Genomic DNA, 13,156 nt, shown 5'->3' with positions numbered 1-13,156 from the left:
TTACGTGAGTCACGGCACGCGAGTCACGTGTAATTAGGACCGTTAGGTCTTAATCAAATTGTGAATCTTGAAGAAACTAACTTAAATTATGAAAAAATAGTTAAACGTGAGAAACGTAATTAGTTATGTTTGGACACGGCATGGCACGGCACGGGTCACTATTCACTTGATCACGGTACGGTACGACACAAAACCAAAGTCACAGCATGTTAGTCACGGCACGGCATGACCCTTTTTTTTCCACTCTAACCATAGATGGCAAAAAATCGCTGCATTTTGGAACATGAGCAAATCGGGATGGCAGCAATCTTTTCTCACTTTTTCACAAATTCTTTAATAGAAAAATTTATTGTTGCCAAGTTCTCATGGATATGCATTGAGATCTAAAAAAAGTTATTATATTATATTTTTTAACTTGCATATTGTAATATGAAAAAAATATGTTGATCCCTGTTCGTAAAATGGTGCTAGTTATAATCTCTGAAAAAGTTAATTTAAATGCGTATTACACCTCTAATTACAAAAACACACAGCACGAGATAATTTGATGAATTAAGTACAAACAACAAGAGATTTTATAAAAAAATAGAGTATTTAAAACTTGTACGACTTTGTTGACTGTTTGACTTTAATTGGACAATGTTGGAAAAGTAAGATATTTTGTATAGAATTTGTTTAAACTTGTAAATTTTGAAATGGAAAGTACATCGGTAACTGTTTGATATTGATTTATATAATTTTTTTAGTATAAGATCAATGTCAAACTCTTCAGATTATACATTTTATTTTAATTAAAATTAATGTATATATTTTATTAGAAAATCAGACACAATGCATTATATAGGGCCATTATGGGCAACGAGTCCATATTCTACTTTAAAATTATTTAGAAACCAAGTTTTATAATATTTTACTATATTATCCGATGAAGAAAAATAACAAAATTGAATGTTCAAACTTCAGATGTCATTCCAAATGTTGTAATTTTAACATTCATTGCAAAGTATACTATCGCTAAATAATTCAGACAATTAGATGGAAACAAGGCAAAACCTGGAACCTAAATGAAAACAGGCAGGGTGGGGAATTTTTTTTTAGAAACCATAAACATAAAAAATAGATTTTATCAAACCAAACCAGATTGATTGCTTTTTTTTTTTTTTACAAAAATTATAAGAACCGAGATATAATTTTGGTCCCATTTTATTTTTTGGACTGAAATGACAATTCGGTTAGAGTTGTTTTTACATATTTTGAGAAAAAAATATGTTGAAAAATTGTGAAAATATCTCAGACCGAATTGTCATTTCGGTCCCGAAAGAAAAATAAAAATTCAGATCAAAATGACATTTCAGTTCTTATAATTTTGTAAAAATAAAACTAATCATGTTGGTTTATAAAAAAAATTTCTGGGTGGGGGTGAGTGGTGACCATAGGGAGCTGAAATAATTTGCCAAAAATGCACCTGTAAATGTTGATCTATTTTGGAATTTAACTCATAAACTGGGGCTGACTCGAGCGAAGCGCCGAATTGAGCTGAGGCCGCTTCTTTCTCGCCTAACCCAAATTCCTTTTCCAAGACCCAGCCGAAACAAAAGCTGAAAGAGAGAGCTAAAGAGAGAGAGAGTCCCACACGAGAAAAGTTCGCATCATCCCCTAATTCGGTAATTCCTCTCTTTACCTCCTTTCAACATCTCTTGCTCTCCAGCACATGTACAAGCCAGGACGAGGTGGAGGTGTGAGGCGACCGGCGCCGGCGGCGCCGCCGCCTCCTCGCTCTGGAGGTTCACTGGGCCGTGCTTCGATCTCGGCCTCGTCCCGTGGGCGGGGTCGTGGTGGGCCATCCATGCTGGCAGCTGCGCCGCCGGCTCAAGAGGAGACTTTTAACCTAAAGTCCGGGGGTGCGCCTGATTTTGCTTCGATTATAAGGTTAATTCCTGATTTAGCGGATGAGATCAGACGGTGCGAGGCGCAAGGCGGCACTGCAAGAATTAAATTTGGACCGAATTATCTGAACCCGTCTGAGAATGTGAGTTTGATTAGTAATATATTCTTTTTTACTTTCGCTGTTGGTGGCAATTTATCGCGTTGTGTTTTTTTGGCGCGCCCAATGCCAATTGTTCTTCGGCATGGTTTTGGGATATCTTTGTAGAGATGATAGTTGAACGAGCTTGACAGCATAGCAAAGAGAAGAATTTGTTGAATAAACATTTATTTGTTGTGGTGTATATTGAGTTAGGTTAAACCTGTTTTGTTAGGGAGAAGAATAGCAAAGAGAAATGAAGAGAAATCGACTTAAAACATATTGAATAAAGAGAAATGAGGACAAGGGACTTCTAAAATTGGGGTTTGTGCCTTCACATGAATTTAAAATTTAAAGGAATTTTGGAAGATCAGATTGGATAAAGTACGAATAAAGTAGCTTCTATCCGAACTTATTCACCTCATTTATTTTCTGCTTGTATTGAGAAACACTACTTTGTGTTCCATTCATATCCATATATTATTTTCCAGTTTACCACTCAGTATGGTTTCCTGTTCTTATCTGCTCTGATATCAACTAAGATTATGCAAACCCTAATTCATTTATTCATTCTTTTGGATTTGACAGGTTATTGAAGTTGGATTAAAGGAGTACAATTTCACATGGTCTCCTGAGCTTGGTGTCTGTGACATTTATGTGGTGTGCCGAAATGGCGAGGATGGTACTGGTCTCCTAATGGAACGGGGCTCTGCTCTACGAAAAATGAATGTTCAACGGATTCTTGATGAGTCCGCTAAGAACCAAGTTAAGATGCGCTCTGTCCAGGCTGAGCTCGAGTCAAAATCCCGCAAGTACAGCTCTTTTCTTATTCCAAATTTAACTTTTTCTTCCATATTTCACTTACTAACTGGATTTGCTGTAATGGTATGCATTGTGCCTTTTGTTTTTATGCTAGTGGAGACCGTGCTACTAAGTAATCCAATACCAGTCTTTAGTTTTGTAAGGTGTGTTTGGGGAATATTTATTATTGGATCTGCTTGTATGCAGCTTTTATTTCCTTTTTTTTCATTGCATATTGTTAATAAACTTCTGAAGTGGACTAGAAAAAGGTTTCTATACCACAGTCATTAATGGTGCTGCTATGCATCTTTAATAGTGCACTGGAGAGCATAGCAAACAATCAATTTTTTATCAGTATGTCTGTACTGTGTACATTTTAGTTTGATTTATATATTATTCTCGGTGCAAGATACTCTATTAATACATTCTTATATTTTGGTACAGATCAATAATTCTTGATCCGGCAAATCTATCTGTCCAGAAGCAGGTTAAGTCGATGGCTGCTGCAAATGTTGAGGGTTAGTATCTGCTTTTTTATAATTTATATACAATTTATTGCTAGGTAATAACATGACACGTGAATTTTTTTTTAATATAATAAATTTCTTTCAGGAAGCATGAGAAGGTGGGGGGGTGGTTCAAAGGATAAGTTCTTCAAGAAATCAAACCATGGTCAGCTAATTATATGATAACCTTTCTAGGTTCTTGCCACTATAATGTTACTGTGAACCATCTACTGTTTCATTAACAAAGTATGTAGATACATGACCTTCTGGTAGTCATAAATAATTTATGTCAAGGGTCGATCCTCAGATGACTTGTACTCTTTCCAAACCTAGAAAAAGTACAGCTGTACAGATACTGGTACTGATGGGGTTTTATATCAATGATGTGGTCTAAATCTTGGTAATTGACAGCAAACCCTGAATTTTTAGCCATAATACTTGTATTAAATAATTACTTAAATGTCTGAAAGGAGATTTTAATTCTTTGATCTTATTATTTCTTTGCTATCCAGCCCCAATAGCTGCTCCACCTAAGACAATTACTAAGGGCCCACCTTCAAGCAGTTTTACCAAAACTGCCCCTGTTTCTCCTGCCCCATCACCACCTCAGCATTCTTTCAGGGGTTCTGGCGTGGATTTGACTGTCGAGACAATTAAGGAAGAGATTACACCTCAAACTTTGAATAGAGATGAAAATAAGAAGTTCGAGAAGGGAACGCCGGTCAGGTCAAGCAATGGATTCAAAGCCCGTAATTTAAGTCAGAACTCAGCAGATTTGCGGGGCCTTTTGATCAATATACTATCTGAAAAACCCAAGGGCTTAAGCTTAAAGGTCTTCTTATATTTATTATTTATTTTATGAGTGAGTCTATGGTACTATGCATATCACGGGTTGTTACCGTGCTACGGCTCTATATTCGAGTTTTCAAATCCTAAAGGTCGATCCGAACCGTTCATCTTGTTCTCCATATTAATATTTTTTTGGAGACCAAATTTTACATTTTTTTGAAATTTTTTTACTATTTTTTTAGATATTTAGAAAATCACTTGATCTGAAAATTCTGGACCATCCAAAAACAGTGATTTTCAATAAATCTAAAAAAATAGTAAAACAATTTCAAAAAATGTAAAATTTGGTCTCCAAACACATATTAATATGGAGAACAAGATGAACGGTTCGGATCGACCGTTAGGATTTGAAAACTCGAATATAGAGCCGTAGCACGGTACCAAATCGTAATATGCATAGTACCATAGACTCACTCTTTATTTTATTCTTAGTTTCTTGTAAACCTTTTGTTTTGTCAGTTCAGTGATTGGGATCCTATATCTTGGTATTCTTTGTTGATGGATTGATCAGGGATTTATATCTTGGGATTTATAATTAAGCAACAGTTATCAGCATCGAAGATCAATTAAAAAGAAAATATAGACTACCCATATCTCAGTTAAGCCCTGCTTTACCATGAAATGACCAATGAAAGACCTGCAGAATGTGATGCATCCTTTTGCTGTGTTTTTTCCTTGGAACTCCTGTATTTTTATTTCTTCAATAATTTGATAATTGCTTTAATGAACCCTATTTTAGGCCTTGGAAAAAGCTGTAGGCAACACATTTTCAGATTCCGCAAAGAAGATAGAGACTATAGTGAAAACTGTAAGTAATATCAGACTCTTATTTCAATATGGCCACAAGATGTTCAATGAAATACTAAAATTACATCCTGTTTTTACCAGATTGCAACTTATCAAGCTCCGGGAAGGTACATTTTGAAGCCTGGGTTTGCACCTGAGGGTTCTAAGCAGCATACATCAGACCAAAGGTTCTAACATAGATTCTCTTTCCTTTTCTTATAATAAGAATGTGTCTGTAGCCATGTAGACAAAATGGCATCGTTGCTTGTTTTTTGGTTTGTAGGTTGTTTCTTTCTGTTAATGCATGTCCAATGTGCCTTTTTTCCCCTATTGAATGGCGTGCTTCAGTTTTCTCTAGGATTAATATGCCAATTGAGTTGAGTTTATTTCAGCAATGAATGTTAATTATAGTATAGCCATTTTCTTAGCTTTGTTCTGACTGTTATATTATTTCATGCCACATTCAGTACCATTGATACCAGTTTTGTAATGACCGGTTGATCATTTATTTAGCTTGAAAATAATAAAATGAAGAGGAGGGTTCAAATGCCTCCATTTTTTGTGCCTCTATCATGCCTCCATTTTTAAAAACTTTAATAATTCAAAACTTAAAACTTAAAAGTCCGAATAAAACCGTTGGATATGATCTACGTCATTTTATCTATGCACGTGTAAAAAATTATGACATTTCAATTTTATTTTTATTGTCATCAAGAGCTTGTAAAAAACACACTAATTTGGATGATTTCTGGACATTGATTTTTGAACTTAATGATTCACATAAAAACAAAATTGACATGTGATAATTTTTTATGAGCACATAAAGAAAATAACATAGATCACATCTAACGGTTTTATTTTGACTTTTAAGTTTTAAATTTTGAGTTATTAAAGTTTTAAAAGATGGAGGCATGGTGGAGGCACAAAAAATGGAGGCATTTGAACCCTCCTCTAAAATGAATTAACATTCCACAATTTAGTTCCAAATGTTTTTCCTAATTGCCTCCATCTTTGTATGCTAATTTCAGCTCACCAGATAACACGCCAGAATTTCACGATGAGATAGAGGAAGCATTACGTGAGGAGGAAAATACCCTAAACAATGATAACAAGATGCAGAATGTAGTTATTGATATTGAAGAAGAGCCAATGGATATTGAGAAGATTGACATAGAGGGGGGATCACCTCTTATTAATAATATTAATGTTGGTATTGATATTAATATTGAGAGTGAAGGGAAGGCTTCTAGCTCAAGTGATAGCAGTGACAGCGACAGTGACAGTGACAGCAGTGAGAACAGTGGGAGCGATAGGAGCACTCATAGCCCTAGCCACAGCCCTGCTGGTACAGATTACCTCTCATCTGAAAACCTTGAAATCCTTTAACTATTGGTATTATGCAGCATAGATGATGGTCTTTTGCAATGGGAAAATGCTAAAAAAATATGTTATTGTTGTGTGAAATCCAAGCTCTTAAAAATGTTTAATGCCAGTGGGGTGTCAATTAATGGTTTAATCGTTGTTAAAGAGCCATTTAACAATGTGTCTTCAGAGAATTTTATGCTAGAGGGTCCAAAAATTGTTCGAACAGTTTAATTGCATTTTTTAAAAGATTGGTAAATACCAACTGTATATTAGCCTTAAGTAATCATGATTTGTACTGTGCTGGTACTCCTGATGATGTCCTGAGTCCTGACTTGTTTTAACGTATTGGTATTTATATAGTATTGCAAATCTATTTTGTGTTTCTTCACAATGCACATCATATTTAATTACACTGGCTGATGCAAGTTCCATATCATTTTGTGATATTATAGTTTGTTTGTTCGGCACCTCATTTGCACATTGTTTGCTGAATGTGCTGTGGTACATATTGGGGTTATGAACAGACGCTTTGCACGGTTAGTACTCTGCTTATCATCTTTCCTTCGTCCTATTTAAATTGCAGGGACTGGAAGCCAAAGCAGCAGTCAGAGCGATAGCTCGTCAAGTAGTGATGATGATGTGGAGGTCAACATCACAAGTGATGATGAAAAGGAAACACACCCTACCAATAGAATAATTGGAGCGGACTTGAACACGTTCCCTTCTGCAGAACAGGCATATGGCCAGAACATCTTCACCGGGGAAGATCCTGGTCTGGTCAACAATTTTTCATCACCCCTCATCAACCTGAATGATGACATGCATGTAACTCCAGTTACTGCAAGTGGGACTGGTGTGGACAATAGGGTGTCAGAGGAGGAGAATTTAGAGCAGATTTTGGGGGGACGTGATGGGAAAGTTAAGAGACCAGCAGTGAAAAATGATTTTCCAGATAAAAGGTTGAGTTTGGGCGAAAGAAGACCAGGTCCCAGCCTAAACTCCAAGAACAATTCGAACTTGAAAAGACACTCCACTGACAGGTTACCAGATGCTAAGAGACCCAAAACTGGCCCAAGCCCGAACTTGCCTGTGGAGGCGATTCCAGTGGTAGAAAATAAAGGCGGTCTGTTCCCTGAGAGCTCACCTAACCTTCCTCCTGATAGAAGTGTAGATTGGGACGTGAATATCAGTTTAGACTCTGGTTACGTTTCAACTTCAAAGGAGCAAAGTGGTGCCAAGAACAAAGCACGGAGACCTGGAAATAATCAAACTATACCAAATCAGCAGCTATCTGATGAGAAGTTGGTACAAAAACGCATGTGGGACCTGACAAACAATGGAGCAAATGATACCGCCCCTCTGGCTAAGAGACTTAGGGAGAATAGCACAGTTCCTCAGAAAAGTGGCACAAATGGCGAGAAGTCACCTGCCCGTATGAAAAAGGTTCTTCGAAGGGAGATATCAGAGCTTGAATTGGGCGAGTTCCGTGAACCCAGTACACCTGAAGACGAGTTGAGGAGGTTATTTGGAAGTAGCAGTTCTTCCAAACCTGATGATGAAGATGAAGAAGAAGATATTAATATTGAGAATAAGAGTAATAATGCTAACAATAGTGTTAACAGCAATAAAATGGTTGCCTATGATAACTCAAGTTTGAGGAATAGAAAGGCCCCTAGTGCCTCCTCTCCGAATTTAACCATGAGACCTCAACAGAGGGCTGCTATCTATAGCTGCAGCAACAATCATCTGGAGGCTACTTCTGACATAGATAGATATAAGAGTGGCGGGGCCCACAGGTCAGACGAAGAAGATGCTAACCGCAATAACAACAGAACTGGAGGGTCCCACATCTTAAGGAATGCTGTTGTGCCCCAAGTTAGGCCCCCGGTTCCCCAGCTTGAGAGCAATAACAAGCAAGATGGTAATAACAATGGGGTGGACCATGCAAAGAAGCCAAGCAAAGTTAACGTAAATGGAGAGCTGAGCAAGAACAAAGGGTCTTTAAGTTGTGATGATTCACTTTATTTGAAGTACAACAAGGACCAGCCTGATCTGAAGGGCCGTATTCATGACATTGCTCAGTAAGCACTCCTCTGTGGTACTCATGCATCTTATTGCTTGTATTTGGATTTGTTAGCTTCTTTTTTGTCAATGGAGGTAGTATCTAGGTATGATGCCACAACAAATGCATTACATAAAATGATGCTCTAGTATTATGCTGATACAAGATGAAAATGTTACAGCTGAGAATGCACCTCTATTGGTTAGAACTGGCAATTGGCACTTATGCAGGGTAGTTTAGACTTTGAATATCATTTGGAAAATTTTCATTCTGTTATGCTATGCAGGTTTGAAGCTTACATCAAAGAATATCAAGAGAAGTATCCTGTGTATGTTTCCTTAAACAAGCAACTCGAGGAATATAGGTATTGCTATAATCATTATTGAACTCTAAGTTTGATCTGATATACCACGGTTTCTTTTTTGTGTATTTGTTAAAAAACTTCCAATTTCCCAGATATATTAACCTCTCTCTCTCTCTGTTGAAAAAACAATGTCACAAAACTTTCAGTTCTAATATGAGTGATATTATTATTAGTAAGTCTGTTTGTGTGGTATCACATTATGCAGAGAAAGGTACAGCAAGATGGGAAAGGAGATGGAGGCGGCCAAGGGAAAGGACATGGTCCAATATGCATCTATCGTAGAGAAAATGAGAGAAACGTTCCGGCAGGACAAAGATGTAGGTTTTCTACCCTCTCTTTGAAGATTCATTGGCCACCAGAACCCCACACTCCCACTTGGGAAAAAAGTAAATATAAAAGAAAGACGAGCCTCATAACTTCAGAGTTGGAGAAATAATTAAAACAAAACGTATGCTTTGAGGATGGCATGGTATAGATAAGGTTGATAGGGAGTGCTCAAGAACTAGGATTCAGAAGTGAAGGGTAGGGACCCAAGGGGCAGGAGTATGTTGTTGGGGGGGGGGGGGGGGGGGGGGGTGTTGTTGCTTGAGGGATTGGTGCTCAATTGTTTTGCATTGGTTCCCATCCTCTCCTATTTCCCTCCCCTTGGTTTACCTCCAAAAGTTTGATTAGTGCGAGTAAACATGGGTTGGGCACCCCTCACCTCCAGGGCCTTCTCCTTGTGTTTCTGGAGCAAGACCTAAGAATTTCTGCTGTAATTATGTTTATTGTATGATCTCTAGATAAAATTAGTTCTCCACAATCAATAGTTTTAATCCAGACTTTCATCTGATATTATGAAATTTGATTGCAGAGGCACTGCCTGCTAAAGAAGGTATTTTTGATACTTCACGAAGAATTGAGGGTAAGAATCTCAATAGATTCGTATTAGGCTCATAGCACCAATCTTTTCTTTCCTGTCCTAATTTAGTTTGTATCTCCTTTGCAGACAATTAAAGGGAAGGTGAGTGATTTTTATGAAGAATACACTCAGAATATTGAGATTGATTAGAGAGAGGGAGGGAGCTTGGTTCACCTTGGCAGCCCCTGCCAAGTTTTCAAAAAAAGAGAGCTTGGTTTATTGGATTTAGTTTTTCCTAAAGAGCTTGGGAAGGATTTCTAATCCTCTGTGAATGCAATGCCCAACTTTTTGTTGTCGTTGGGAAGATCTTGCAATTAATTTTGGATAAAAGGTCTGCTTGTGCCCATGTTGAGGTGTCAGAGGGGTGCGAAAGGGTGCTCATAATTTGTGTAGAGAGATGCTGGAGAAAGCAGTTTTGTAGATAGATTGTTATCCTCTCCTGCAGTAGAAATTAGGCTGGCTTGATGGCTTATATTTTAGAATTATTAAGATTGCTGTAATTAGTAGAGAAAGTTAAGCATGTAAATATCGTTGAAGAAAGTCCCCCTTTGTTTTTCTTGTCTGTCGTCTTGTTTCACATTTTGTTAGTCGGGTAGAAAAACTTGCATTGTTACTCACATCATTTTTAGTCAAACAAATAATCTCTTTAGTTAACGGAATCAAAATGTGTCTAGAATAAATCAATGGAGACAAATCCAATTGTAGTTCTTTGGTGACACGAGTTAAAACAAATTGTTGATTTTGTTCATTGCAAGCAATGCCCATGCATTATGATGGCTTTATTACGAGTGATTGTGTCATATCCAAGTTGAATTTAGGATATAACAAGAATAGATACAATAGAAAGAAGGGAGGCAGTGGAGGGAACAAAAGAGAAGGAAATAATAGGAGGAGAGGAGAAGGGAGACAGAAGAGAGTTAACTTTTCATTGATTGCATAATTGAATTGGTACGATTGCATAATTGAATTGGTACGAGGTATGATTTTTTATAGCTGAAAATAGAAATTAACAAATTATAGAAATGCCCTTAACCAACTAATAGAGTGTAAAAAGGCTGAATTACTATCTTCTAATTATTCTAATACCCTTAGTATGAAACCCTAGGACATTACATTCCCTTTCCCTTAAAACGATCCTTGTCCTCAAGGATTTTGAAAGAAAAATCGACCCACTTAAGATATTAGATTTTGGAGGTGTTTTTTTGCCTAACAGAATATCAAGCAAAAAAAATTTGGACTGGCATCAAAGGGAATTAGCCTCCTTTTTTTTTCAAGTAAACAAGTAGGTATGAGTCGAGATGAGTCCCAATAACGGTAGGTGTGAGCAAATGAGGATCAATGTCTAAGAAATCTTCATTGTCGCCCTTTGTTGAGAAAATAATACACGGTAAAAGTCTGCGGTCATCTATAATGTGAAGTAAGAAAGGATCAATTTGTAGAATATATGGTGAAAAGTTTGGCATTGGTGATTGTTTGGTTGGTATTGGTAAATCAACAAGTGATTCTTGGTTTTGGGACATCTCTTTCCCTTTTTAAAATTTTTTCCAACTCAATGTGATCATCACACATTTGAATTGACTCGACTTCTAATTCTTCTTGTGATTGGTCGAGTGACAAAGTCTGTGACCGTTTATCTTCGAATTTGGACCTTTCTTGTTCCAATTTCTCCCCAAAATTGGACCATTTTTGTGCAAAATTCTCCACCTTGTGTATCATCTCTAATAACAATTCCCTTTGATTGAACTCTCCTACCGCCTCCATTTCATATTGTGAGAGCAGAAATACACATCCACTCACTCTACAAATTGCGGTGTACTCATCACATATTATCTTTTGTGTACAACCTTCACCGCAACAATGAAAAAGACCCGTTGCAAGGCAACGATATGTACCCTCAAATACTTCTTCTTTCGGGCAATCCCAATCACACCTACGATGATCCACTTTCTTGCCCGATTTCAACATATCCTCAAGAAAAATTCAATTTTTTAGACAGATCCATTTCTCTGTGATAATCACCAATTGAATTTAGTTTATGTGAAATAACAACAAAACTAGAATTCATCCCACTTCCCGTTGTGAAGCATGTATGGGTGATTTGGATCGATTCACATGAGATAGTACCTGCTCCATCCTCATCGTCAGTAGTGTTATCCCTTGATTTCCTTCCTTCTGACCTTCTGTGAGTACTTGAATTTGGTCGTCAAGATTTTGTATTCACTTATCTGATTGTGCTAGTCTGGAATTCATCTCGACTTGGAGCTTGAGAAGTTGCTGTCTTTTCTCATCTTGCCTTTGCTTACTCATGCTATGAGTCTTTGACATTGTCATTGTGTCCATGAAATTGAAAAATCAAAGATCGGTTCTTGACGTCGCAGAAACTTGAGTCTAATACCATTGTCATATCCCAAGTTGAATTTAGGATATAATTCGGTTTGCTATCGAATTAGATTACAAGCGCATATTTCTATCTAGTGTCGATCCGCAAGGAATAAGATTTAAGATCTTGAACAATAAATCATAATGTTTTAAAAGGCTAGACAAAATCTAAAACTTGAGAGTTGCTGGTTTTGATCTTTGTATTTGGCAAAAATTAAAAAGTAAATAAAATAAATAAGATAGTGGTGTGAGTCCGTTTTGGTTTCTACTTTATTTGATATTGGTTTTCAGATGTTGTATGAGGGTTTCTAATTCAATTTAGTGACTGCCACTCTTGTCATGTCACAATCACTCTATCAATCAAGAGATCCGACTAAGACTTATCCCAATTGATGCAAGGACTGCTATGATTAGCCTAAAAGATTTTAGATATCACTTACCATGCCTGGTCTTAGGGCAGGGCACCCAGGGCGATGGCCCCGGGCCCCAGGATCCAAAGGGCCCTAAATTTTTTTTTTAGTATGTATATATTAAAAAAAAAAATTTATATATTAAAAATAAATAAAATATTAGAAATCAAACTTTGTATATATTAAAGTTCTAAAATTTTCTATTTAGAATGATTTATTGGCATATATATATATAGAGAGAGAGAGAGACTAATGTACATTCAAATGTATATGGGCCGAAATACATACGGTCCAAATTTGACTTTTCAATATCCAAACGGTCAATCCGAACCATTCATCTTGTTCTCCATATTAATATGTGCTTGGAGACCAAATTTTACATTTTTCTGATTTTTTTTACTATTTATGAAGTATTTTACAAAATTGTTGATCCAACGGTGGCTTAACAAAACAGTAAAATTGATGAGTAATTTGGAGATAGGGAATTGTGATTATTTTTATACTCTTTAGACTTTTAAATTTATAAACCTAAATACTCAAAGAAATGTTAGTTGCAAGCGCACAACCTATCCTTGTAGTACTTTGGATGTCGAACCACAGAAAGTATGGTAAATACTTAGCTTAAACTTTAATAATTAATTTTAGAAAATAAAAGAAAGTAAAGTAAATAAAGTAAATTGGGGGGGGGGGGGGGGGGGGTTGTTCTATCA

General features: G+C 36.7%; 1 protein-coding gene across 3 annotated transcripts; it reads left to right on the top strand.

Annotated features, from left to right (window-relative positions):
- Positions 1 to 1,516: 1,516 nt before the first annotated feature.
- LOC144559384 (dentin sialophosphoprotein-like protein) lies at positions 1,517 to 10,213 on the top strand. 3 transcript variants are annotated; one of them, XM_078308400.1, is made up of 13 exons: positions 1,517 to 2,029; positions 2,612 to 2,835; positions 3,269 to 3,342; positions 3,437 to 3,496; positions 3,843 to 4,162; positions 4,919 to 4,987; positions 5,068 to 5,153; positions 5,994 to 6,310; positions 6,914 to 8,411; positions 8,679 to 8,756; positions 8,962 to 9,073; positions 9,610 to 9,660; positions 9,745 to 10,213. In XM_078308400.1, the coding sequence occupies exons 1-13, from the start codon at positions 1,712 to 1,714 to the stop codon at positions 9,805 to 9,807; spliced, it is 3,270 nt and encodes a 1,089-aa protein (XP_078164526.1). In that variant the 5' UTR covers positions 1,517 to 1,711; the 3' UTR covers positions 9,808 to 10,213. The 3 variants fall into 3 exon arrangements, with proteins under 3 accessions (XP_078164526.1, XP_078164527.1, XP_078164528.1); XM_078308402.1 differs by having other exon boundaries at positions 1,902 to 2,029; positions 2,259 to 2,835; XM_078308401.1 differs by lacking the exon at positions 8,962 to 9,073 and having other exon boundaries at positions 9,745 to 9,883.
- The last annotated feature ends 2,943 nt before the right edge of the window (positions 10,214 to 13,156 follow it).

Source organism: Carex rostrata, chromosome 9 (genome assembly GCF_964058835.1).
Source record: "Carex rostrata chromosome 9, lpCarRost1.2, whole genome shotgun sequence".
Lineage (NCBI taxonomy): Eukaryota > Viridiplantae > Streptophyta > Magnoliopsida > Poales > Cyperaceae > Carex > Carex rostrata.
The sequence above is the reverse complement of the archived record's forward strand: the minus strand, read 5'-3'. Positions and strand labels throughout refer to the sequence as shown.

What these genes read in the sequence shown, in the direction of transcription:
- LOC144559384 (XM_078308400.1), top strand. Translation starts at nt 1,712, where the DNA reads ATGTACAAGCCAGGACGAGGTGGAGGTGTGAGGCGACCGGCGCCGGCG. An exon ending in ATCTGAACCCGTCTGAGAAT is followed by an intron (nt 2,030 to 2,611) that starts GTGAGTTTGATT and finishes TGGATTTGACAG; the next exon opens with GTTATTGAAGTTGGATTAAA. An exon ending in TAGAGACTATAGTGAAAACT is followed by an intron (nt 4,988 to 5,067) that starts GTAAGTAATATC and finishes TGTTTTTACCAG; the next exon opens with ATTGCAACTTATCAAGCTCC.